This window comes from Hippopotamus amphibius, chromosome X (genome assembly GCF_030028045.1).
Source record: "Hippopotamus amphibius kiboko isolate mHipAmp2 chromosome X, mHipAmp2.hap2, whole genome shotgun sequence".
In the NCBI taxonomy this organism is placed as follows: Eukaryota; Metazoa; Chordata; class Mammalia; order Artiodactyla; family Hippopotamidae; genus Hippopotamus; species Hippopotamus amphibius.
Genome location: NC_080203.1, coordinates 22,798,284 through 22,825,146, shown reverse-complemented (window position 1 = coordinate 22,825,146; position 26,863 = coordinate 22,798,284). Strand labels below are relative to the sequence as shown.

The following is a 26,863-nucleotide window of genomic DNA, read 5'->3' as shown; positions in this document are numbered from 1 at the left end:
GACCTTCTTAGCCTCCCAGGCCTGGGAGAGGCGGGAGGGGAATGAGCTCACTCACCTCGGATCCAGCGGCTTTGGAGCCGGAGGCAACCGCCTCTTTAAAAATACATGATGGGGTCAGAAAGACTAAGATCGTGAGAATAATTTCTTGTTCCGCCCCTCCCACCGGGCCTGACATTTCTACCACTCAGTCCCACCCAGGGATGAGGAAATAGTGATGAGTCTGTCTCAGGAAGGGGGAAGCAGCAAAGGGCAGGAGTTCAGAGTCACCCGGGGCACCTGGTGACAGCAAGGCAATGCTGGAAGCAGCCTTGGGCTCCTTGTGGACCCTCTTGTCCCGGGGTGGCCACAGACATGGACAAAGGAGGCAGCTGCCTGCAGTGCTATATGAGGGGAAAAAAGCCGTGGTAGCCCCCCAAGTATGGGCTGTCCTTTTCTCGCCCCTCTTGCCTGCCTTAGTAGAGGGCTGAAATTCCCATGATTAGAAATAGGACTCATTCCTTTTTTCAATAAACATTTATTGAGCACCTACTGTGTGCCAGGCACTGTGCTAGGCGCTGGGGATACATCAGTGACTAACACACAGTCCCTGTCCTTGAGGAGCTCACAGTCTATCGGAGGGGAAACATACATAAACACATAGCTAAGGAGCTACCATGTGCTAAGTGCTACAATAAGAGGTATATACAAAGTGCTGTGAGAGCTCAGAGGAGGGAGTAATGCATCAGCTGCTGGGGGTGAGGAGCAAGTCTTCTGACTCTATTAAACCATTGCAAAGGCCGGGATGTCATTGCCACATGACCCTGGTTGAAATGAACCTGCCTCCTGAGGCTCTCCTCTAGCCCTCTCCCATAACTATATCAGCACAGGTTAGTTTATCAGATTAGCTAATTTAACACTTTGAGTAGGAAAGAAACTGGACAGGGAAGTTTCTTTAGGGGCAGGGGATGTTCAAAGTAGTAACAACTCTTGGGTGCTAAGGCTAGGGGGTGGGGTGGGGGTACCATGAGGGCACTGAGCCAGGGAGGGCAGGCCCTGGGCAGTGGAGCACCTGGCGTGAGTGCCTGTGCAGAGGAGGTCGGAGGTCACCTACCTCAAACTTTGGTCCCCATCTCTCACTAGCTCAATCAGTAACTGTCTGCTGATGCTCACTAGATGCTTCGTAGTGTGCCCTGCTCTTTGGGTGATACAGTCCCCCACCCCTCAGAAGGTAACACACTAATTGGGGAGACTAAATAGGTCCAGGTCACTGAAGATTTAAGTAACAGTTTGTGATTATTATAGAGGAGATGTCACAGGCTGCTCACAAGCAGTTGCCAAAAGAACGGCAATTGCAACAAATTTAAAATGAACTCAAGGATAGGCTGGTCTGGGGAGGCAGCCTCCATGAACTGAGACTTGAAGGATGGACAGAATTTAATTGGTACTAGGCAGGTGGGAGGAGCATTCTGGCTGAGCAGAAGCAAGTAAAGTAAAAGCACAGACGTCGGAAACTCCAACAGAGGCACATTCAAAGGCCGGTGAATCCATTCGTTTGACTGAAGCAGTACATGGGGTTGGGGAGCGATGTGAGCTGACTGGGGGAAGTCAGTGAGGCCCTGATGGTGAAGACAGGGCTGATGCTGAGTGCAAAATATTTCTGGAACAACTGTCCTGAGCCCTCAAGTGCTCACCCACCCCTCCTCCAGGACCCCTGGACTGCCTCATGATTCAGAAAATAAAGGGTTAATGCCCAGCTGCTAAGAACAGATTGGAGATTAAGTATTTTGAGTAGCACCCCTACCTGTAGGCAGTGAGGAGTAATGGAGGCTTTCTGACAGAGGAAGAACAGAATTGGTGCCTTGGCAGATTGCAGGGGGCGAGTCAGATCCCCCTGATGGGCTGATATGTCCGAGGAGGGGGATAAGCTATGGGTGAGTTTGAGCTAGGCTGGAGGTTCTGGGAATGTGGAAGAACGACCAGATTTGAGAGGCATGGCAAACTGCACTGGACTTCAGGAAATGAGAAGGGGACAGGGTCAACTGAACGCAGCCATCAGGTGGCTCTGAAATGTCAAGCTTAGTCAGGAAAATGGTGGCACCGTTAAGAAAAATAAAGTTATGATGGCCTTTTTGTTTGGACAGGTTTTGTGTGTGTGGAGGACTTTCAAAAATTCGTTTTTGATAGAGGGGCCCTCTTTGAGGGACTGACAGGCATCTAGGTAGAAATATCCAGCAGATGGCTAGAAATGTGGGCCAGAGGCTGAGGAGAAGAGTGGGGGCTGGAGCTCTAGATTTCAGACCCAACCCGAAGAGCCTCGCTCGAGTCAGGAGGATGGATGAGGCCCTTGGGGGCACCCACATTTAAAGTGGTAGATGTGGAGCCAGCATGGGCATGGGGGGGGGGGTGACGGAGGACGCAGATGAGCCCAGCTAGTGCCGGAGGGGATGGGAAGTAGTGTCATGTGCTGTGAGGGCTCAGGGGAGCCAAGAACTATGAAGAAGACATTCAATGTCACCATGAAGGTATCAGTGACCTTCAGAGTTCTATGGGGTTGGGGTGAGGGGGGCAGGGCCACTCCTAAGCCATGTGGCGCCTTTTGTGCCAAAATGTTTTTTAAAGGTGACCCTCTCTCGAGATGCTTTACTTTCCACCACCAGGAAATTGTCATAATAAACTGATTTTATTAGAAAAAGGCACGTTAATGCCAAGTGCTGGAGAAGTGTAAGAAATACGCCTGCACAACCATATATGCTTCCTTCCTGGGGGGAGAAGAGGGAGAACAAGAGGACCATAATGGGCTTGGCAGTGACCAGGACAGAGAAGGGCAACCAGGGGAGGTAGTTAGGTCAAGTGGCTCGTTTTGTGCCAAGGACATAGCAAAGGTCCTGAGGCACTGATTCACATTAACCAAACTCACCAGATAACATCACTGTTTCCAAGGCTGACACGTTAGAGCTCTTAAAGGCCTGCTCCCAAACTTGGCAGGAGAGGGGAAAGCAAATTCACAGAAGAGAGAGGGGAGGGGATCGAGGCCCTGGGCCGAGGGGTTGACTTTAAGAGAGAATTGGCTGACCCCTTCTCAGAAAGAGGAAAGATGGAAGCAAGGCACGTGGAGCAACAGGAGCGACAGGGAGCTCACATCTGCTGGCTCCCGTCTTCGTGGAGGAGGAATCAGGGTGAGGCGAGAAAGCTGGCGATCAGGGGCCGCAGCCCACTGGAGGAGGTCTGCTGCAGCCGTCGCGGGAGTGGGTGGGTGGGCAGACCTGTGAGGGGAGTAGAAAGCAGGCTGAGCAGCAAGTAGGCACAAGCAGGGACGGAGGCGGACCCAAAGCACATCGCTACCGGACTCTCCCTCTCCCTCTCCCTCTGCCCCTGTCACCGCCTGCCGGCAGGGAAATTGCAGGGGGGAAATTAATCAAGAGGGAAGCCAGGATCTGGGGTGCAGAGCAGGGCGCCTGTGAAGGCTGATATCACAGCCCGAGCCCTTGGTGCAAACATCCAAGTAATTTAGCTCCCCTCCCCCTGGGGACTTTGTGGCTGAGTTTGGTCCTGGAGGGGCACTTCAGCAAAGCACTCTGGGGAGATTAAGGTTCCGGCCTGCTGGCAAATGACTGGTGGGCAATGCGGCTGACCCCAGGAAGAAAATGTCAGTCTAGCCTGCGGGGGCTGCTCCCCGGGGCTGAATTCCTTCCCTCTCTTCATGGTTTTATGCCATGTGGCTCTCTCCTTGTCCCCTAGAACTACGACTTCCCCAACACACATACCCATTGAAGGTCTCCTCCCCTGGACCTGCTCCAGCTCTGTGACATCCCTCCAGATTTGGGGGCTCCAACTTGTACCCCATAGTCTCAGAGCAACCAAATCTTGGTTTGTACAAAGGGATCTAGAGAATGCTTTCCCTTAAAACAGAAAATTCCCCATCTCTGTGGCTGACCCCAGAGAGACACACACCCTTGAAGACCTCACAGCTACACCCCCATCCTCCCCAAAGAAACAGAGATACAGACCCACAAGTACACACAAATACATACAGAGATATTCACATACGGGATAGTAAATACTCTGTGGCGGGATGAAGATGGTGAAATACAACCAGGCGAAAAGACTCTTCTCGTGAAGCCCCTACCCCAGCCCTGGTTACAAATGTCTCAGGAGGTTTGCCCTCCATCACCAAGTCAGCCCATTACCCCGACAAGAGCATATCCCCCAGTGCTCTTGAAAGCCATGGCCTGACGCCAGGGATACTCCAAATGGGCCTGTGCTGGCCATGGTGACGCCAGGCAGGGGTGGGGCACGGGGGTCTGGTGTATTGACACCCCACTGAAATGTAAGGGCCGGTACGCTACTTCAGTCAGTCTCTCTTAGAGGAAGTCCGTATACAAATGTTGCTCAACTTTGCCTGGTGGGTCACACTCCCCCCGCCTCCATTTACATGTCATGGGGCTCCATCTTAATGAGAGAAGTGGGGTTGAATGGGGAGAAGGGGGCTGGGGTTGGGGATCTGGTCAGCAGGTTCCCAGATGTGGTCACACTAGGCTCAGCCATAAACAGGGACCCTGAGCCCGAGGAGAGCTCAAGTTCAGCCACCGGGGTCAGCCCAACAGTGGGGCGGCTGGGAGGAGAGAAAGTCTGGTTTCCCAGAAGGCTCGGATTGTGGGAACCCCTTGAAACTACCTGGGTTGGAAGTGGCTGAAGGTGAGCCTGATCCCTCAGGAGCTCTCTCAGGGTCTCTTCAGGAACCAGCAGCCCCTCCATGGGGGCCCCAGTCATCATGCCCTGCACATAGGAGGAGGGCCTCAGCGGCCCCTCCTTGACCCCAGGGGCTGCTGTGGCACCGGAAGTCCTGATGAAGGCCGCAATGACAGTCCCAGGGGGCTGAGAGCTAGGCCCTGCTGGGCCAGCCCCTGTGACCGAGGGTGGTGCTGGGTTGGTTGGACGGTTGGCCCCGGCCAGAAGTTGGGGGAGGCCACTGAGAATCAGCGGAGCCCCTGGTGCTGCCACCTGGTTCTCTTGGAAACTGGTGTTCAGCGGGAAGGAGGCCTGCAAAGTGAAGGTGTCCTTGAAGGTCGAAGCAGGCGGAACACTCTGGAGAACGAGCTGGGTTGAAGCAGTAGTACTGGCAGGAGGCCCGTTGGTCAGCACTGTGGTCAGTGGGATGGTCTGCAGGGTCAAGGCCGAGCCTGACCCGACAGGGGCCACTCCTAGGTGGATGTTGTTGGGCACTGAAGAGGTACTGAGGAGAAATAGAAAACAGATTTGGTTCAGGTAGTAGGCTTGGAAGGAGGGCACAGGAATAATGGAGTCGAAGGTGTTTTCTTTCTCTGTTGTCATTTCGGCTACTGTTTGTTGAGCACTTATTAAAGGTCAGGGATCATTCTAAATGGTTGACATGTGGAATTTCACTCAATCTTCCGATCAGCCCATGAGTTGAATAAGATTAACAATCTGGGCTTCCCTGGTGGAGCAGTGGTTAAGAATCCGCCTGCCAATGCAGGGGACACGGGTTCCAGCCCTGCTCCAGGAAGATCCCACATGCCGCAGAGCAACTAAGCCCGTGTGCCACAACTACTGAGCCCATGTGCTGCAACTAGTGAAGCCCATGCACCTAGAGCCTGTGCTCCGCAACAAGAGAAGCCACCGCAATGAGAAACCCACGCACTGCAACGAAGAGCAGCCTCTGATCGTCACAACTAGAGAAAGCCCGCGTGCAGCAACAAAGACCCAATGCGGCCAAAAATAAAATAAATAAATAAATAATAAAATAAATCTTAAAAAAAAAAGATTAACAATCTGACTTTACTGCGTGAGGAAACAGGAACAGAGAGGTTATGTAACTTGCCCTAGACCACACAGCTAGTAACAGGGACATATCTAAGGCTTTCTGACTCCAGAGCTCGTGTTTGTCACTGCTCCACTCTGCTGCCATCCCTCTTCAGAAGAGCACTCCCGTGGCCCACACCAGCATAGGAACAGGTACATACATATAACCCAGACAAAGGCCGAGCTTTTCAGAGAAAATTAGAGGCACCTTCGTGTGGACAAGAAGTAGCAAGAGCTTTCCTGGTGGGCTTGGAGGGCCTGAGGCAGGCAGATGTAACACTCTCTGCTGCCTCTTTTCTGGAGTGGATGAGACTTGGGGGGATGGGCCCAGGAATGGAGGCTCTTGGTGGCTGCTTGGGGAGCACTCTGGGGTAACAGAAACAGCCCCAGCTGGCAACAGAAGCCCCCCAGGTCTACAGCTGGCTTGGCCGTTACTTTGGGGTGTGACCTCAGGCAAGTCACTTTCCCTCTTCTAACCAACAAGTGTCCCACTGGCTTCCCAGGGATGCCGCAAAGGTCCCAGGAGACCCGAGACAGAACAGAGCTTTGCAGGAAGCTGAAAACAACCCCCATCACAAGGTACTGTGGGAAAACTTGGAACGACCTGAGCGCCCTTACCTCACAGCTTTGGTGAGTTTGGCCTGGCTCTCTGGTGGAGAGACAAGCACGGTGGAGGTAGTGGGGATCTCCTCGTCTAGAGACAGTCCCAATTCCAGACTCGCAGATGGCTGGAGACCAACGTGCTGAACCTTTGGCTTTTCCCAGGAAGTGCTGCCCTTGCCCTGCGGGGCAGCTCTGGATGAGACCCTGGAGCTGGCTCGCCGGGTGCTGCCGCTGGAGGAGGTGGAGGCAGTGGAGGCCTGAGGGGATGCGGCTGTGACTTCGCTTCTCTCATCCTCGTCTTCAATCACCACCAGGTCCTTGGGCATCTCCTTAAACTGGTACACCAGCCTCTGCCCTTCCACTTTGGCAAGGATGCCTCTTTGGTAGTAATATCTGCGGGACACGGGGTGGAGAGTAGGGAGTGAGCCAGGGACACACCGCCCTCCAGGGCAGAGCCAACTCTTGGACTTGGAAGGCTTTTGTGAAATTTCTGAGATCTCCCCCTGCTGACTCAAAGGATCCACAAAAAGGGATTTCAGAGGCTGACTCCCATCCTGCCTTGGGGCAGAGGATGGGGGTTAGTGAAGGATGGGAGGGGGTGAAGGATGGGAGGGGGTGAAGGATGAGAGGGGGTGAAGGATGGAGGTTCAGCCATCCCTCAGCCTCAGAGACTGACTGTGGGTAAATCAGGCCCGTCTTCCTGGGTCCCTGGCTTGCAGAATGTGAAGGAAGCCCTTCTTGGGGGTGGGAGACTCTGAAATCCTCTTTCTGCTCTAAAAAAAGTCTAGGAAAGAAATGCAAGAGGAAGGGGACTGTCCTTCCCAGGCAGGACCTAGGAAATGGGCTGGGAGGCAAGCAATTGGGAGAGTCACAGGAATCCCCTCCTCAGAAGGATGTCTTGGTGACCCACAACAGAGGAGCGAGGTGCTTACACATCACCCAGACAGAGCCCCATCTTTTCAGGGAAAATTGGAGGCACCTTAGCGAGGGGACTCCCTGGATAGAGGGAAGAGCTTGGTGAGTCCTCAGGGCAGGGGCTCCTACCTTAGCGCCCGCCCCATCGTCTCATAGTTCATGTCAGGCTTGTTCTTCTGCTTCCCCCACAGCTTGGACACCGCTTTGGAATCCACCAGCTTGAAGATGCCTTTCTCTCGCTGGGTCCACTTGATGTACTTGGGGCAGGTGTTCCGGTCTTGCAGAAGTGCAAGGAGGAACTCCCACAGGTAGATGGTGCTGCCTGCAGAGCGGCAAGTGGTGAGGAGGCACCCAGGCCCCCTGGCTCCCTTCCCACCTCACCTGCCTCCCCGCCTTACCTTTGCCATCCTTCGATTTCTTCCGAATGGGGATGCTGGGGTCAGTGACGGGTGAGGTACTGCGGTTGCCCTTGGTCTTCCGGACTGTGCGGGGAAGGTGGGAGCAGGATGAGGCTGAGCCCAGCCAGGATGGGTGCTGCAGGGCAAGCTCCCAAGAGGGAGGGCCCAGGCGCTCACCAAGTTAGGGGTGATGAGATGGACAAAGAAGAGCCAGGTCCCCAGGGCTGGAGGCACAGCTCTCAGGTACCTGCACCTGCCCAATGGCCCACCTTCATCTTCAAGCCCCAAAGGTAGAGCTCCTATGTGGGGCAATGGGGTGCTTGCCAGTGAGCCACCTTTAGAAGATCAGAGTCTGCCTCACCTAATTTTTGAAACAAAAAGGCAGCCTAAAGGCGTGACTATTGTACAGATAAGTGTGGCACCAGGATTTGGTTGCCACACGGACACGGCAGTATCAACCGGCCATCGTCTGAGTAAATCAATAACACCACAGCTTGGGAAAGCCCAAAGTCCTCTCCCATAATTGGGCTCGGCTCCGTAAGCTCCGAGAGGGAAAATAAGAGCACGGGATGAGGCAGAGGCCCCCAGAGGGCCAGGGTCTGGCCAGGGGGCCAAGCCTGGTGTCTGAACACTCAGTACAGGATTCAACCCATTGGGATCATTGGCTTTTTAAGAGTTTACATATCTGCTGGGCAGACAGGGGTGGCCTGGGAAATGTCAGGCTTTGGGCAGGCCATCTGATGAGGCCCGGCTTTCCAGAAGTGAGGAACTTTCTGTCCATCCTGTCACACCAGAGAGCTGTCCTCTTAATGTGTCTGTGAACCACCTCCACACCCACCCTCACTTATGGTCTCCCTGAGCGCCCTCCTACTGCCCACCCCCTTGAAGAAACACTCTCTCTTCCTCTCTCTCTCTCTCTCTCTCCCCCCCCACCCTCCATCTCCCTGTTTCTCTCTCTTACTTCTCTTCTTTGATTTTCCAGTCTTCTTGGCACTTTCTTCTCTGGGGACCTTCTCCTCCAAGCAGTGCTCCTCCTGGTCACCAGGGTCACCAGCCCTGTTCAGGGCGCCAGGCTCAGAAACAGGAAACAGGTAGTTGGGCAGAGAGACGGCTGGAGCAGGGTCTGGGTCTGGAAGCATTTCGGACGTGCTGACTGCAAGAAGAAAGGCCTGAGGTGGCTGGGGCCCAGGGCATGCTGGGAGCGTGGTCTCCCAGTGCTCAAGAGAATAGTGGGCTCCGGGAGGGGGTGGGGGTGGGTAGGGGAGCGAGGTGCCACTCCCCACAGCCCCAGACACAGGATACACCTGAAAACGCCTCCTGTGTCTCACAACATGAGGAGAGGAAACATCTGCAGCGCTGTGGGCATGAGCTGGCCCCAATCACGGCAGCCACATTTATAGCCCACTGCTTGTGGTGGGGAAGTTCCAGGTGACACCCAGGGAAAAGGGCCACCTTGATTTAGTCATCTCATCTCACAACTGGAAGGGGCCTTAGACATCATTTAGCCCAATTCCTCTGCTTTCCTGATGAGGAAACTGAGACCCAGAGATGGCGGCGCATGTGCCCAAGGTCACACAGCAAGTTGGTCACATATGCCTGATACCTGCGGGTGCTCAATAAATATTTGTTGAATCCTGAATGAATATGAGTGCCAAGGTTGGGATTAGGAATGCTAGGATTTGGAACTTGCAGCTTCAGGGCTTTCTTTCCACCAATGTATCCGAGCGCCTCCTTGGGAAGGGGCAAGTGGGGCCAGGAATCCTCCTGTGGAGTCAGGGCAGATGCCTGGGGTGTGCTGGGGGAGGAGCCTCGGGGGTCATTGGAGGAGGTAGGGGCCAACCTCTCAGAGCAGGGGAGGGAAAAGGAGGCTCCAAGCCTGGTACGTTTCTAAATAAGCCACACCCTGCACAGTCTTCCTGGGAGTTCAGCAAGACAGCAGAGGGGCCTGAAGTTACCCTGGCCAATAGTATTCAGCCTTAAAAAGGAAGGAAATTCTGACACATGCTACACGTGGACAGACCCTGAGGACATTATGTTAAGTGAAATAAGCCAGTCCCTCCAAGACAAGTCCTGTATGCTTCTATATATCTGAGGTCCCTAGAGGAGTCAAAGTCACTGAGACAGAAAGTAGAATGGTGGTGGACAGGGGCGGAGGGGAGGGGTAAATGGGGAGTTAGTGTTTCACGGGGACAGACTTTCAGTTTTACAAGATGGCAAGAGTTCTAGAGAGGATAGTGGCTGCGCAACAGAACACATGTACTTAACACCACAGACCTGCACATTGAAAAAGTGGTTTGGGGGGTCCATTTTCTGTTATGTGTATTTTACTGTAATTTAAAAATTGGAAAAAGAAAACCCAGTCACCCTGGCCATCTTTTCCTTGTCTCCAGTGCCATCCTGCCCGCTGCCATTCCAGTCACAGCTCAAGAGCACGTGTGCGTGTATATGGGTAGGCATAGGCACATAAACCTGCACACACATGTCCTTGAGAATCCAGTACACGGATGTGATATTTTTAAATAGAATTTTGTGTTGCCTCAAGTTAAGGGGTTGGGGTTCAAACTTACAGATCTGCTTCTCATCCAGGATGTCATTGGGAGACTCGGCGTCGAGCAGGACTTCAGTGGTTGACGTGGTTTGCGAGGTTGCTTCATTGTCATCTGGTGCCAGGTTCCATGGTGGGGAGAGAAGAAAAGTTCCCTCAGGGCATAGGGCCATGGGTGCAGCTACAACCAGGGCCAGCCCAGAGAACAGGGCGAAGGAGCCCAGGGGCAGCCGGGAGGGGATCAGTGCGCCTCCCACCCCGATTCTCCACCTTTCTCTACACCCACCCCAGCTGGTCTCCCCTCGCTGTCCTGCTCCATCTCGGGAGGTCATGAATCCATTTCGCTGGTTTCCTCCTCTCTGAAGTGGTGCTACCTCCTGCTTATCTTCATCGCCCCATCTAATTTCCAACTGTTGGGGGCCTTGCCCTTGGCTGCATGAAGTCACTAGAAGTCATCATGGGCTACTGCTCCCCAAAGACGGAATCCCTTTCTCCTCCACACCTTCCCTGCCCAGGAAGGAAACAGACCTGCCAGCAAAAAACTGCCCTCCAGGATCTGATCCTGCGTCATGCACAAGGTCCCGTCTGTTATGATGCCATTGTGAACGTCGTCCAGCTCCAGGCCTGAGTACAGATGCAGTAATTCGGGGTAGGGGACCTGCTCCACGATCACAGCTGGGAACACTGAGGGGTCTTCTAGCTACGGAGAAAATAGGGAACCGGTTCAAGGCCCACCCGTTTCTCCCAGGAAGCCCTCCATACCAGAATCTGGCCCTTCTTGCAGTTCCTAATTCTTGGATCCCTCAGGGACTGTCCTTTGTAGGGCATGACTTTGCTCTGGGTCCAACCTCACCAGGTGATGCTTTGAGTGGGTTCTTGATTAATAGAGATGGGTTAACGCTGTAACAGCTGCACTCAACCAAGGGCAGACAGTTTTAACCGGTTGTAGTTATAGGTTAATAGGTGACCAGGGTTAGTGCTCAGTCTATGAGAAAGGTTAGGCTTATTCTGAGGCCAGTGGGAAAGAATTCGTCAACGGCAAGGGCGAGGGACCCAATCTACAGCTGAGTGAGGGACTCAGCCTATGCTCAGGGTTGGATACCAGGGTTAGGGTCTCAGACTGTGAACATCTTAGGGCTTAGTCTGTGGTGATGAGAGTAGGAATGAAGACAGAAGAACAGAGGCATTACAGAGGTAGAAAGGTAAGGGCCTAGTCCCTGCCTGGATGGGGGAGAGGGTTCTGATTTCCGGCTTGATTCAGCAGGTGCATAAGGGGTACTGTTTTGTTAAGGGAGGACCTAGAAGGATGAGGAGCAGGTTTTTGGAGAAAGATAAGGGAGAAGGTGTCTGAATATGGTGAGTTAGAGGTACCCGTGAGATATTTAAAATGGAGATGTCTATCAGGGAGTCAAAATATTTATCCAAGAGCTCATCCCTGGGAGTGGATAAAATTAGTGGGATAAGAATTTGACCCCCAGAGGACATAGCTGTTCTAAAATCAAACAAAGCTAAATTTAAAAAATGAGTGTGATCACAATTGTTTTTTAAAAATTATGTACAGAAGGAAATATACCAGAATGTTCATAATAATTGTATTTTGGTTGTGGGACTTCAGGTGATTTTCCTCCCTTTCTACTTTTCTGTATTTTCCAAATTTTCTTTCATAGGACTGTTAATTCTTTCTTTGTGAAAAAAGAATGAGAATGCTCAGTTCTGCTTAATGTTCCTGAAGGATCCAGAAGAATAAAAATTGATGAAACTGCCTTTGCATTTGGTCACTGGGTAGTCAACTGGCTAGAGCAGTTAGTTTTAAGGGAGTGCTGGGGTCCCAAGACACAATACAACAGATCTCAGAGAGGATGGACAGAGGGAGGCAGGCAGGTGGGCATAGTGATTAAGGCCACAGTGTCCAATATGATAGCCACTGGCCACCATGGCTATTTAAATGTAGTTGTAAATTTTTTCAACATTAAAATTTCAGTTCTTCAGTTGTACCATCCATGTTCAAGTGCTCCAGAGCCACATGGCCCCATACCGGACAGCACAAACCTAGAGCACGTCTAGCATCTCAGAAAATTCTATTGGACTGTGCTGACCTAGAGCCAGATTGCCTGGGTTTGAAACCAAACTCTGCTATTTGCAAGCCGTGTGATCTTGGGCAAGTTACCTAACCTTTCTGTGCATCGGATTCCTCCTTCATAAAACTGGGCTGATCGTATTATTGACCGCATAGGGTTGTTTAAATGATCAGTGTCGATAAAGCACTTAGAACAGAGTCTGGCATAGAGCAGGTTCTCATTACGTGCTTTAGGCATCAGGGACTTCTAGGAGACTGATAACATTTTATTTCTTAAACTGCGTGGTGAGTTAATGAATGTTCATTTCACACTTATTCTTTAAAACATATATATATATATAATTTGTGCACTCTTTTGTATTCATTTTTTAGATTGAAGTATAGTTAATTTACAATGTTGTGTTAGTTTCAGGTGTACAGCAAAGTGATGCATACATACACATATATGTTCTTTTTCAGATTCTTTTCCATTAGAGGTTATCTCATTTGTATTCATCATGTATTTTGCAACAAAAATTGTTTCCTAAAAAGAGTGAGAGAGGGGAGGTTTTTTACTTTTTCAGTAAACCCAGAGGTGGAGACTACACTGGGGAGAAGAACAGAGCTAAGAAGGTGCTATGTTGGAGGAGGCGGGCAGAAGGGACGGAAGGGTTTCTCTTAGGGTTGGGGAGACATGAAGATGTTCTAGGTTGAGGAGAAAGGTCTAGGAGGTCTGAAAGGTACAAGAGAGAGAGGAGGTGATGGATGGTGTAAGGTCTTGAAGGCGGCAGGAGAGAAGAGATTAAGCGTTACCCTTGGAAGGAAGAGGGACGCTTCTTTGTCCCAGGCTGGTGGAAAGGAAATAAGAACAGGTGATGTTATTGCTAAGAGGGAGAGGGAGGGAAAGTGAGGGCATCCTTGGCTTTGAGCTCCTCTGTGGATCAGAGGAGAAGCTGTCTGCTGAGGGTAGAGGGGCAGGCGTGGGTCAGGAGGTAAGAACAGCTTCTATGAAGAGCAGCCTTTATGAAGAACAGAAATAATTGCTGAGTGAACTAGAAACAAGGAAAAAAATGACTAGCAGTATTGAGAACCCAGGTAAAGTTGGATTTTTCTTCCCTAATTCCAGGAGTCTAGGCACACCAGAGGTGTTGGATAAAACTGAGCAACTTTAGTTTAAGACCTAGCCGGACAGAAAGTATCATGTGCTCCAAGCCCACTAGGGGGCAGCCTTTGGTAGGTCACTAGAGATTGGACAAAGTTTCCCATCCTCACAGGGATTTGGGTTAGACAGCATCAGAATTAGGCTGGGGTGCTCTTGGAGATAATCCAGCTGGACCTCCTCTTGGTGAAGATGGGGAGATGGCAGCCAGATAGGGTAGGGGACAGGACTTGCCCAGGTGACACTGTGGCCACACTGGGATCAGAACCCAGGGCTTTGGATTCCTAATCTTCCGTTCCTTCTACCGTACCTGGCCACCTTTTCTTCTCCAGTGTGCGGAAGGAGGGTAGAGGAGGGTAGGGGTGAGTGTGCCAGGACACCACCCGACGGGTACATATAACTACCCCAGTGCCAGGCAAGGTATGGAGCAATGGGGGCCTGAGTGCCAAAATTCTGTCCTATTTTCCAATTTCCTGCCACCAGAGCACCCTATTTCCAGTTTATCCTGAATCCTTAGATCGAGGCTGAAAAGATGGTTTTGGAAGGGCCCATCAACCGGGCATGAGTCTGAAGGGGCCGGGTGTTGGACTCTACCCTGCAATGCCAGGCGGCAGTTCTCAGTCCTGCCACGTGGTTGTCCCAGCACCTTTCTCACTGTGACACTGGGGGTGAAGCAAAGTGGCCAAAAATGCACATGGAGGTCAGGGTACGCGTGTGTCCTCAGCCCCCGTTGCTGACTGACAGCTCAGCTAGTGTACTTAGCAGCTGCTTGGCTGGCTTGGGAACTATACGTGCCCTGTAATTACACGTGGGCAAAACCGGCTCACTAAATGACCACCGCCTGGCTGCATGGGACTAGTCGGTGCACAGTCTGGCTGCCAAGCAGCCCCCGTGCTCTGAACCTAGTAGGTGCCTGATCAATATTTGCTGACTGACTAGCTGACCAGCCGGCTCACTGGCTGTCTGCCTGCCTGTCTGTGTCTATCTGATCGCCCGCGCTGGCTGACCAGGCTCTGTTTTCTGGGGCCATACCTGGTGAATGTCATCCATTCCGTTGCTTGCAAACTCAAAGATCAGGTCACTGGGCTGCAGGGTAATAGCCATGCTGTCTTCTCAGAGAGCTGACTGCGGTATCCGCAGGGCCCTCTGGAGCCGTGGGGTTTCCTTGATGAAAAGATGCTGTTCAGGTACCTTGGAGCCTAGAGCGTACACCCTGAGCCACAGTAAAATAGGGGGCGTAGAGAGCTGGAGTAGGTGGAGGCCTAAGCCAGGTTCAAGGCTGCATGCTGGGCTGGGCCAAGTGCAGGAGCGACCTACAGAGAAGAGAGAGATGGGAGTAGCGAGTAAGTCACCTTCCTTGAGTTCTGTTCCCAGGACAGAAGAGGGACAGCTGAAAGGGGAGGGCAGAGGGAGCAGAAGGGGGAGAGAGAAGAAAAAGAGGCAGGTAAAGAAAGAAGGAAAAAGAGAAAGTTAATTGTGTCACCTTGAGGGGGAAGAGGCTGAGCCTCGGTGCCAGTTTGGGTCACAAGCACCTGCACCTCAGCTGGCCTCCCTGCCCTCCCAACCCCCTCTGGAGAAGGTGAGATAGCAGGACTTCAGGTTCTCTCCACCCTGAAGGCTAATCCCAGGGTGCGGCCACAGGGGAAGCCAGGCAGCCTGTCTGGCCTCATGGATGGAGCATGAAGAACCCCTACAGTTACCTTGGCTGCGGAAAGAATCTGTGTTAGGGACTTGGGGTGGGGGCATCTGGGTGCACAAGATGGTCTTCTAGACTCTGCCTGGCTCAGTTCACCTTGGGAGCAGGGGCCACTTAGTTCTGAAGGGCGGAGTCCGTAGAGGGAGTAATGTCTCACTGCAGGAGTTGTGTTGTCAGGGCCAGTGGCAGCCTGACCCTGCTCCAGGGGCCAGGACTCTCAGACTGAGCCACACCTCCAGAGAGCCTGGAGACAGAGGGACAGGTGGGCCACATGCCCTGTGCTCTCCTCACCAGCCAGCCACCACCACCGCCTGCCCGCCCGCCCGGAGACAATGGTCTCTGTGCGTATGTGGCTTGTGCTCTTGGTTTAGCTTTACTTTCAGTTTCAAGACTGAACTGTCACCCTGGGAACCGGCGAGGAGAGCCCCAGATGGGGGAGGGGCCCAGGGAACCTTCCCCATCCTCCAGGGCCAGCTCAGGGCTCCCCTTTTCCAGGAAATCTGTCTGCTGCAGCCTACACTTCTCTCCTCTCCCCGACCGCCTCACACGGCACCCGGGCCTCCGACTGTTTCCTGCGCTCACTGCTCTTGTCAAGTCCGCACCCAGGCCTGCCTCCTAAAGCCCTAGCTCCCCTCCCACGCCCCTCCCTCCGCTGCGCTCAGCATCTCCAGCCCAACACTCAGGCTTCTCCACCTCCAGGTACCACGGCTTTGGCCCCGAGGGTTCTGCTTTGCGTGGTATCCGCGTGTGTGTAGGTGTGGCGGGTCTACCAACAGCCTGGTTCAACCATGAGCGCCTGAAGAACTGGCTCCACGCATCATAGGAGAAGCGACAACGCTTGACCCCTACCTCCTCGACACTCTTTTGGCTGTGCCAGGGTGGCAAAACCTTCTCCTGGCCAGGAAAGAAATGAGGAACTTCAGAGAGGGGCAAAAGGGAGGAAAGGGAGGGGGACCACGGGTGACCTCCCTGATGACCGCTCTCCCCCACAGGAGAAACTCAGGCCTCTCCCACTTCCTTTCCGTTAGCCCACAGGGCTGGCCCCGCCCTCTCCCCACCCCCACCCTCACCCCCACACCTTTCCACCCACCCCCAACGAAAAACTTTAAGTCGCTCAACTCAACCTGGCAGGTCTGAGTTTCCCTTTGGGTGAATGAGAGGCTGAGCCCTGCTAGGACGGCTTTCCACCACCCCCGCCCCACCCCACCCCCACCTGCACGTGACCCGGGTGCCTGTGGCCTCCCAGAGAAGCCTCCCAGGGCCATTTATGCTTGGAAGGTCTGTCTCCCCCAGCCAGAGCGCCCCAAGGCCCGCATTCCGCAGCTCCCGCCCTCCCACAGGCCGGCTGTCTGCCCCCAGGAAGCATTCTCATACTAATCAAATGAAAGGCGATCACTTTCACCTAATCCCACTTTGTCTAAACATGAAACTCCTGTGTCTGCCCCCTCCCTTCCAAGGTCATTCCGCCATGGCTCTTCCCTCTAGTTTTGCTTCTCTTCCCAGTTCTGTGCACTTGCCTCACCTCCCCCGTCAGAACCTGGCTTCACTGAGGGCTTGGACGACTGTGTTGGTCATTGATGAAACTTTAGCATCTTGCACTGTGCTTGGCATGTAGCAGACACTCAATGTATGTTTGTGGAACGAACGCATGAATGAATGAATGGTACTGATCAGGTAGTACCAGTGAGGTGTGTTTTCTGGGCAATAAGTATATGCATGTGTATACCGGCTGTGGGGTGGGTGTCATGGGCTCTAGCTTACAGGAGAGAGAGAAAAATGTGTGCACGCTGTGTGTGTTACATCTGTATATTTTTGCATTGTAATTTACAATGAGGAGTGGGAGTTTGGGAGGGAGTTCCTGTGGGTGTGCAAACACAATGTAGATATACATATGTACAGGGTGTGGGGACATGTGCGTGAGAGCTTCTGTGTGTCAAAGGGCTCTGGTCCTGGTCAGGCCAGCAGAGCCACAAGCTCAGTCGTCGGTTCCTCCTCCTCCAGGCCTGCCTTCATGAGAATGACAAGCCCGAGCTAATACCGGCTGCACACCCAAGCTGATGCTGGCTGGCAGAGGCTGGCTGTGGTGGAGTGGGCTGGGGCAGGGCCCAGGGTTCTGCTGGGAGAGGGCTGCCACCGCCGCCCAGCACCCCCCTCCCCCTGGAAAATTCAAAGTCCTCTTGCGTCCCAGGAAAAGAATGCCAGTAGCCGAATGTGTCTGTGGCCCATGGGTCCTTGGGGTGAGTCCCCCCGCCCAGGTCCGCTCTACAAGTGGGTGGTGGGAGAGGGAAGGCAGCCCTGCACTGCATTGGATGGAACCCTTGGCCATCAACGCAGAGGAGAGGTTTGAAATACAAGAAAGAGACGCATCCAATTGCCTTCTTTAAGTATCAGCGTGTCTAAGTATCCAAATTCAGGACTCGGTTGCTGCAGGTCCCGACGGCCCAGAATTGTGACTATTGTGAGGCTGCACCCAGCACCCAAGGCTGATACTGGTTTCTCATTCTGCGTGAGTTTGAGCCTGAAGCTAAGATGAAGAGGTCGGGGGTGGGGGGGCGGGGGGGGGGTTGTCCTACTGTCTTGGCCAAGGCTAAGAAAACTCTTCCTTCGCCCCCATGGAACCTTCCAGTCCAGAAGGTTTCACCCTTCCCCCTTCAGATGTTTGAGGATTTGAAAGTGAGAGGTGGGGAGAGGCTTATTTGCATGTTCACTCACTCTCCCCCAAGTCCCTCAAAATAACCTCCCTCTCCCAGGAACCTGAAACCAAAGAAGCCACCAGCACAGAAGGCCCGCTCCACCCTGCTGGAGGCCGGAGAGGCCCGCACAGGGGCTCCCCTCCCTGGCGTCCTTACAGATGGCCTGGGACACACATGGAGCGGCCTAGAGCCCTGGACGCTGCACTGTGGGTGAGTGGGGGGCTAGGGAGGTCCACAAGGACACTCTGGCTCAGGGAACCAGGCACCTGGTAACCCTTAGTAACCAGTGCTGAATTCCCCCCACCCCACCCCATCATTGCAAAGCTCACTGCTGGCTCCAGTCAAAGTCCACTCCCAGGGTGGCAAGAGCTCCACTCCCTTTGAGGCCACTGCAGAATCCCTGGCTCCCAGGTCCTGTCCTACTTGGGCTGAAAGAAAAGCCTCTGTGAGAGCATATGGCCTCGGGCACTGTGTGTGAGCTTGTGTGTGTGTGTGTGTGTGTGTGTGTGTGAGCTTGTGTGTGTGTGTGTGTGTGTGTGTGTGTGCGCGCGCGCGCGCGCACCACAGCAGGGAGCAAGCAAGCGAGGGCGCCCACGCCCCCGGCCTGCAAATGCACACCTCTGGTTCTCTGTGGTTGTGACTGCATTTCAAAACCAAAATAGCAAATAGAAGTGGTTTGGGCTGTTCCTGCGTCATCACAGCTGGGCCCCCTTCAGACACACAGACCCTTTCTGGGGCTGTCACTGGAACACGTCAAGCGGTGTCCAGCACCCAGCCATCTGGGCCTCCTCTATAGGAAACAGCCCCTATGTGAAAGCCACGTCCACAGTCTGCGTGGAGCGAGTTTAAATCTACACCCGTTCAGCTGAGCCAATGGCTCTCACAGAATCACTAATAACACCCGTGGCATTTTCACACATGCCAGCAAACACGGGGGCCAGATGGTCAGCAGGGCCCACAAAGCAGAGTTCTCCAGTTCCTCATCCTCTTGCAGGCAGCTCTCACTCCTGAAATACCCCATCCTCCCTGAAACCTTTCTGGAATTCTCTGGAAAGGAAGTGACAATTTCCTTCATGCCATTTCCCACTCCCTCAACACCCCTCCCCCACAACCACAAACAAAATGGAAACTACCCCAGGAACAGCTGTACCCTCTACTTAAAAACAGCCCCTCCTCCGACTAATAGTCATCAAGCAGCACATTTGCACACTGCACCACGTGACCAGTGGCGTGTATTTAAGAGACAGAGGGCCAGACTCAGGGGTCCAGCCTGTAGCCATGGATGGAGCAGAAGTAAGCCAAGTGTGGGACTCCTGCACAACCTTGGTCCAGCTAGGGCTGGACTCCAAGCGGCCAGCTAACCCCCGCTCCTTGAACAAATGCCCTGTGAAGGGGCCCTGGCCACAGCTATTTTGTCAGCTGCTTCTCCTCTATTCCTGCCTTCTTACCACCCCCTCCATTAGAGATGAAATCAGGAAGAGGGAGGGAAAAAAATAAAGGTTTTGCAAGCTCTGTTGGTTGGGGTTTCTCTGTGCTTATTTACAAGAAACCCAGTTTCCTTCCTTGGCCCTTGGTCACTGCCTGATTCCCATGTAGGGTTTGTCACAGCTCTGATGGGGAGGCAGGCCCAGAGCTCTTCTCCCAACTCCCCTTTCCCTTCTCAGCTCCTGGCCTGCCCCTACCTTCCCAGGCCTGGAGCTGGCCCAGTGGATGGGCGGTTAGGGCTGCAGGCTGCAGGCACAGAGATGTCTGCTCCTCTTTCTTCAGGAGACACATCAGCCCTCTCCTGGCTGCATCCCAACAAGAGGTGTGACCCCAGAAAACTCAGCCATCTTTCTGGGCTGTGGTTTCTGTCATCCTTAAAGTGGGTGAGGGCTGAGGGGAATCCAAGCCTAGCAGATGCTCGCCAGGGAGTCTCGGGTGAATGAAGACGGTGGTGGGAAAGTGCTTTGAAAATTAAAACACACTCATTCAGATGGTGAGTTCCTGGTGAGCTCCCAGAGAGCAAGGGTGGCTGGGGACCCTGTAAAGCCCCCTGGAAGACCCCCATGGCTCTAGAACATAGACAGCATGGGCTGCAGGCTTCCAGTTGTCGGCTTGGAAGGGGCTGGTTCCTCTCCTGGGTTGGGGGCCCTGTAGGGAGGGACAGGCTGCTGTGGTTGGAAGAGTGCTCCCAGTCCCCTGTCCTCACCACCTCCACCCCGCCCCAGCCCTCTGGGTTGTGGCTATGTGGCAAGAAGAGCACTACAGAAGCCCCAGTAGGGGAGGAGGGGTGGGGGGAGGGTTATGACAAAGGGAACCTATTTCCCCAGCTGCCCTGACTCCCAGGGGCCTGGCCTGAGAAAGCCAAAAGAGCGCCCCCTGGAGGTGCCTGCAGCCACCACACCCTCATCTCCAGAGCTCCAGGGACCAGGAGGAGGCAGAGGGGCGCTAAGCGCTCCTGGGAAGCCAAGAGCAAGTCAGTGATGGGGAAAACACGCTGCGGGAAAGCGGGCAAAGCCAGATCCAGGGCAGCTACTGAACCCCAGTGGGGCGGGCTGCCAGCCACAGCCTAGGAGAAGACCCCAGAAGTCCTTGCAGACTGTAAGGACGTGGGCTTCCCAGCGAGAAGACCCAGCTTTGCCGTGGGGCTTAGGCAGGTCACCTTCTTCCTCTGTGAAACAGGGACATCCTCCCTAGCTCAAGTTGTCGTGGAAGGCCAGTGAGTCAATGTAGGTGTAGCTCTCTGTTACATCCTAAGTGTGTTTTTAGATTTCCTGGTCGGATTTGTGTCTTTGGGGCTGAGGTCATGCATTTAAGCATTCAGGATATCTTTACCTAGATGGACAGGAAGAAAGGGAAATGGAGGTGGTAGGATGAAATGGAGGCTGAGGAGGGGACATAACCAACAATTCTCAAACATGGTAGAGAGCGGAAACCAGTTTGACTATGGGGAGGGGGTGGGACTGGCTGGGGAGGGGGAGGGAAATCAGGGGGATAAGTGCATAGGCCTTGATCCACCAGGTCGTGGAATTTGAACTTGATATGGAAAGCAACTGGGAGTTACTGTTGATTCTTGAGCACGGGAGTGGCATAAAGAAAGCAGTTCTCAAGGAAGATCAGTTTGGTCTGAGTGCAGGAGTGGAGAAGATAGAAGGGGACCAGGTGGGCAGCTGGAACTAAGGAGGTGACTCCCAGGACCACCCTGGCGGAATACAATGACAGAGTACAGGGTCGTACGGTAGCTGTAGAGACCCCAAGATTGCAGCCTGTTCTTGCTGTGAGAATTGTAAAAGATACAGAGTGACTGGGGCAGGATATACGGCAAGAACATGAGTTCAGCTTGGACATTTTGAAGTTGGGATTATCTTGAAAAGTCCAGGATTAATGGTGGAAAAAAGAGGGTCCAGAGAGTCGTTTTGCTGAACACACACACACACACACCCTGGCAAGAGGGGCCTCGACAGGCCTTCAGTGGCCAGAGGAGCAGGCCTGGCCTGGCAAGGCTGGCATTCCAGACACTGGCAGAAAGCTGCATGTGCTGAATGAAAATGCTTCCAATGGCACACACTCCACCCCCGCCCCCGCCCAGGGAGGCCTGCCTGCTTCCATGAGGGGTGGGGCGGGAAACAGACACACTGACCAGAGACTAATTAAATTTATTAGTGGGTTTTTTAGAAGCTGGGGCAATCTGTGACTGGCCACCGACAGGATATTAAGTCAGATAACTTTTATTGAAGGGACAGTGTTCTTTGTCTAGGCCCCTGCCCGCGCGTGTCCTAGAAACGAATGCAGAGGCTCCCTACTGGGATCTGGGGCTCCCCCAGGTGGGAGGGGTGGGGCCAGGTTTGAGACCTGCTCAGCTCTTGATGCCCCTTCCACATACCCCCTTCCCCTACTGGCCACTTTCCAGGCAAGGAAAAGCAACGGGCAGTCCATCGTCCCCTGCACAGAGGGGCAGGTGGGAGAAAGGATGAGGTGGAAAGAACCTACAGGTGGAGGTGGGCAGACAGGGAGGGCAGCTTCAGCCCTGATGTTACCATGAGCTCCACCATGAGCTAGAGGGGCTCCTTTCTCCCCCTCCCCCACACAGCTGAAAGCTTCTCCTTGACTCAGTCTCAGGATGTCAAAGTTAAAAGGGACCTGAAAGATCATGGCATCCATCCTTCCTGTCATCTAGCTGCAGACACCGAGTTCTCGAGGAAGCAGAAGTGACTGGCTCAAGGTCACACAGCTAGTTGCCATGACTCCCAGGTGACCTTTCCTCCTCCCCTCCTCATTGTCTCTTGGCATCCTCAAAAGAGCCAACCCTTTCCTTTGGTGAGAATAGACAGCAGCTAAAGACCCAGGGCTGGCAAATAACAATGAGGCCACACATGTGCAGAACACATTTAACTTTCGCAATGACTTCCCCACCTCCATGCCTTTGTTCACACTGTCTCTTAGGCCTGATATGCCCTTCCCCAATTTCTGCGGCTCCAATTCCCACACACCGTTCAAGATCGGAAGCAAATGTCACCTCCTTTTCAAAGCTTTACCTGCTTCCTCCTCACCTGATATATTTCCTCCTCTTCCTCCTCCTCCTCCTCTCCCTCTTCTTAACACCTTAGCTTGACTTCTTAGATTAAAGTAGGGGGTCTGCAAACTATGGCCCGTGTACCACATCCAGCCCACCATCTGTTTCTGTGTGGCCAGTGAGCGAAAGATGGCTTTTTGTATGTTTTTAATGATTGGGGAAAAAATCAAAAGAAGAACACTATTTCATGCCACAGGAGAATTATACGAAGTTCAAATTTCAGTGTCCACAAAGAAAGTTTTATTGGAATGCAGCTACGCGCATTCGTTTATGCATTGTCTGTGGTGGGTTTTGCATCATAAGTTGAGTTGTTGTGACAGAGTTCACACGGGCTGCAAAGCCTAAACTATTTACTATGTGGTCCTTTGCAGGAAAAGTTTGCTGACTCCTGGACTAAAGGCTTCACTCCCCTTCAGAGTGAATAGATTCATCAAGTTCCTTTCGTGGAAGAATGTCACAGAGACTCAGAGCTGCCCGGAGGGAGGGGTGGAACATCAAATACAAATTCCCAATTTTCATCAGAAAGTTCTGGCTCTGGTTCTGCCCATGGTGTGACCTTGAGCAAGTCACGTTTGCTTTCTGAGCCTCAGTTTCCTCAGATGCACAGTGAGGGGGTTTGGCCTGGATGGCCTCAGGCCCTTTCCGGCCCTACAGTTTAGAGATTCAGCAATCAGCTGCATTTCCAACTCACGCAGTTTTGCGCAGACACCATTCTGATCATTTTCTTTCAGAACAGGACCTTACCGAAGGTTCCCCTGCCCAGCCTTCCCTACCATTGTGGGCCCCCTCACTTATACTCACCTGCCTGCCCTGACTCTTCCCTTCTGCGGACCTGTCTGCCCTTCTCTCTGATTTCCTCTCCCTGCAAAATGAACATAGCCTCCTCTGAGGAAGCACCCCCCCACACACACACCCTGTGGTCCAGGAGCCTCCATTTTGCAGGGTGGGGTGGAGGCAGGGCAAGAAAGGCTCTCAGCTCTCCTAGGCCTCCCAGGGCTCACAGCAGACAGGCAGTGGAGCAGGAGATAGGGCCAGCCCTCCCCGCAGCCCTGCTCTGCCAGAGGAAGCAGCCCCTCTCTGCCACTTCCTGTCCCAGGGGTTTCAGCAGTTTCCCCTTCAGGGCCTGCCGGCCCTCCTAGCCCCGCCCCTGCCCCACACAGGTCAGAGAGTGCAGAGAGGGGAGGGGCCCTCTGGGTGAGTGGGGAGGATCCCTCACAGGAAGGCTGAGGAGACAGCTGTCTACACAAGGGGACGCCCCAGCAGCTCCTCTACCAGCCTGCTTGGGCTGGGGGAGCCAGGACCTGGGAGGGAGGTGGGGCTACCGCCACAAAACCTCCCCCGTTAGCAGATGAGTAGCCGTGAGCTCCTCACCTCGCCTACCGATCACCTTGGAGAGCAGAGTGAGCCTTCTGGGGAAAAGACTGGGCTGTAAGTGCTGAGGTCAATGTCCACCTGAGCTGAGGACCAGCCCTGGGTGGCTTCAGATGGAGAGACGGGTTGAAGCAAGAGAACTTGGGGAAACCAGGCCAACCATGGGGGTTAATTCAGAGCCGTGGGTGACACTGAAATCAAAGGCACATCATAACTTGGCATGATTTTGTCTCTAGCGCCGATGGACAGAGGCAACAATGGAGAACAAAGTATTCTATTACATGCGGGTCAAGGGTAGTGGCGTTTTCTAGGTAATAGAACAGGAAGCTATCACATTCCATGGCTGCTGCTGATTTGGTGTGGTGACTTCTACTTGTAAATATCTCCCAGTTGCCTTTGCAAGGTGGGGCTCCTAGCAGTGGGGCTGTGTGCCCGTGGGTGATCCAGGCAGGTGACCTGCTCTGCCCGGCCTTCCCAAGACAATGGGTCAGAGAAGCAGTAGCAGCCTGAGGCTCTGCGCCTCTGCCCAGTTGTCAGTCCTCCTGAAGACAGGTTAGAAGTACGTGATGATGGTTCCAGGAGCCTTGGTGCCTGGGATGGGGGCCTCGTAGTGGATAGACACAACCACCTCGGCCCCCTGTGCTAATATTGTTCCATGAGGTTCAAGTAGCAGTGAGTGAAGCTACGGGTAAGGGGACCCCTAGAAGTGATGGTTCTGGATGGGCCAACAAAAATGGATGGGAAGATGGTCTTGATACCTCTCTCGCCTCTGAGAGGTCATCTTCTTGTGCTTTGGGTCAAGAGCCCTGTCCAGCCAGGCCTCCTGTCAAGAGAACAGTCCAGCTTTGCCCTCTCTCCTCTCCCTCCATGCCTCCAGGGCCAAAAAGACCCAGTGCCCCTGCGATAGAGCCCCATCACCCCTGAAGGGAGTGCCTGCTCCACCCTGCAAGTTGGAGTAAATGCTGCTTCACAGCTGGTATGGAGGATGCCAAGGGAGCCTCAGAGACAACATCTGGATGTGCACCTGGGCTCCTGCCAGCCCCTCCCTACATCTGCAGCGCAAACCCAGGGCCAGGGTTTGGTTACAAGCCCAACTCAAAGCTGGTGGCACGTGTTTGGAAAGCACATCTGACTGGGCGGAGGGGGTGGAAGCACTTGAGAACGGTGCCAGCTTAGGGCAAGCGCTTACAGAGTTGGCACCAATCTGAGCTAATGCTGGGCCCGGGATGGCGGGCATGGCCACTGTGGCCTCAGCCATGGGCCTGTTGCAGGAGGGGCAGAGGGGTACTCGTTTAAAGTGGGCAAGATTTTCTTTTGTGCCCTCTGATATCACTCCAGGCTGTTCCCTCTGCTTCTGGGGAAGGGGACCAAACAGTAAAAATTACAGTGACAGGGTGGAGCACAGGGAAGACGGCACGGATTTACATTTATTGGGTACGAGCCGTGGGGTTGGTGTCGCGCCAGGCACTTTCCGTAGGCTATCTCCTTTTATTCTTACAACATCCCAAACAAAGTAGCTAGTCAGTGGCAGAGCCTGGGTTTGAACCCAGGGTTATTTCCAACTACTATGCTCTTTGAACTTTGTTTTCAGTTACACCTCTTTTGGTAATAATCCTGTTTTAATAGTTCCATTTTACAAACAGCAGACGTGAGACTTGGAAAAGATTAGGTAACATGATCAAGGTCACACTGCCTGTCAAGAATGGAGGCAGAACTCAAACCCAGGCCTATGTGACCTCAAAGTCTGTGCTTTTCTCACTGCCCCGTGCTGGCGACCATCTGCTCAGATTCTTAACTCAGAGCTTGCTCACAACACCCAACGTTGAAGGCGCCGAGACCCTATGATGCCCTTCAACAAAAGCTCCGCAAGCCTGTGTCCCAGACCGCTCCAAGCTCCACTTGGGAGGTGAAACCTAGCTTCCTGGGCATAGATGCACCAAAATGGTGATGAGAGGAGCCCCTGTGGCCAGCTGTGGAGGAAAGGTATTGTGAAGCACGAGGCTTCCAGCTCTGTGGATGAAGCAGGCTGATTCTATTCCTGTACCGCAGGAGACTACTGTTTCCAGAGTGTTCCTGGCCCCAGACCTGGAGTGGCTTAGACATGGTCCCTGCCCCATAAATATACACTTGCTCTCAGCTTACACATAATTTAAGTCTGGGTTCTTATCTCAGGGTGTTGGTTCACATGTTTATTCAAATATTTATGTAAAGTCAGCGCTGAACACCTCATAGGTGCCTGGTCTGTGGCCAGGGGCCTATCGCTGGGCCCACCCTATTCTTCCCTGTGTAAGGCCTATTTGTATCTAGTTCCTGATAAGCTGGGTTAGCCCACCTGCCTAAACAATATTGCTGGGTTTTTTCCCCCCTCAAAATACTCCTATAGCATATGTCTCTTCAAAATTGAGGCTCAGGGCTTCCTAGGTGGTGCAGGGGTTAAGAATCTGCCTGCCAGTGCAGGGGACACAGGTTCGATCCCTGGTCCAGAAAGATCCCACATGCCGTGGACCAACTAAGCCCGTGCGCCACAACTACTGAGCCCGCGCTCTAGAGCCCGTGAGCCACAACTACTGAGCCTGCGTGCTGCAACTCCTGAAGCCCATGTGCCTAGAGCCTGTGCTCTGCAATAAGAGAAGCCACAGCAATGAGAAGCCTACACACTGCAACAAAGAGTAGCCCCCACTCTCCACAAGTAGAGAAAGCCCGCGTGCAGCAACAAAGACCCAACACAGCCAATAAATAAAAATAAAATAAATAAATAAATTTATAAAAAAATTCAAAAAAATGGAGGCTCGGAGGTTGGGGGGAAATGAGGAGTGACTGCTAATGGGTGTAGAGTTTCTTTATGGGGTGATGAAAATATTCTAAAATGGGTTGCGGTGAAGGATATACAACTCTGTGAGTATACTAAAAGGCATTGAATTATATACTTCAATTGGGTGAATTGTATGGTATTGAATTATATCTAATAAAGCTGTTATTAATAAAAAAAAAAAGTGGCCCAGAAAGGACTCACTCAAGGCCACACGCAAATTGATAGAACAGCTCACGCCAGACTCCAGGTCTTCGAATTTCT

General features: G+C 53.1%; 1 protein-coding gene across 2 annotated transcripts in view; it reads right to left on the bottom strand.

Annotated features, from left to right (window-relative positions):
* Positions 1 to 517: 517 nt before the first annotated feature.
* The window catches only part of ELF4 (E74 like ETS transcription factor 4), a 40,758-nt gene continuing 14,412 nt past the window's right edge, over positions 518 to 26,863 (bottom strand). Inside the window, exons 2-10 of one of the 2 annotated variants that reach the window (XM_057719046.1) lie at positions 14,508 to 14,788; positions 10,789 to 10,960; positions 10,283 to 10,375; positions 8,677 to 8,868; positions 7,716 to 7,799; positions 7,447 to 7,639; positions 6,418 to 6,795; positions 4,654 to 5,212; positions 518 to 3,242 (exon numbers count right to left, since the gene is read on the bottom strand). In XM_057719046.1, the coding sequence (XP_057575029.1) occupies positions 3,177 to 3,242; positions 4,654 to 5,212; positions 6,418 to 6,795; positions 7,447 to 7,639; positions 7,716 to 7,799; positions 8,677 to 8,868; positions 10,283 to 10,375; positions 10,789 to 10,960; positions 14,508 to 14,579 (1,809 nt within the window). In that variant the 5' untranslated portion in view covers positions 14,580 to 14,788 and the 3' untranslated portion in view covers positions 518 to 3,176. Of the gene's footprint in view, positions 5,213 to 6,417; positions 6,796 to 7,446; positions 7,640 to 7,715; positions 7,800 to 8,676; positions 8,869 to 10,282; positions 10,376 to 10,788; positions 10,961 to 14,507; positions 14,789 to 26,863 lie in introns of both variants that reach the window. The other variant, XM_057719045.1, reaches the window with a different exon arrangement.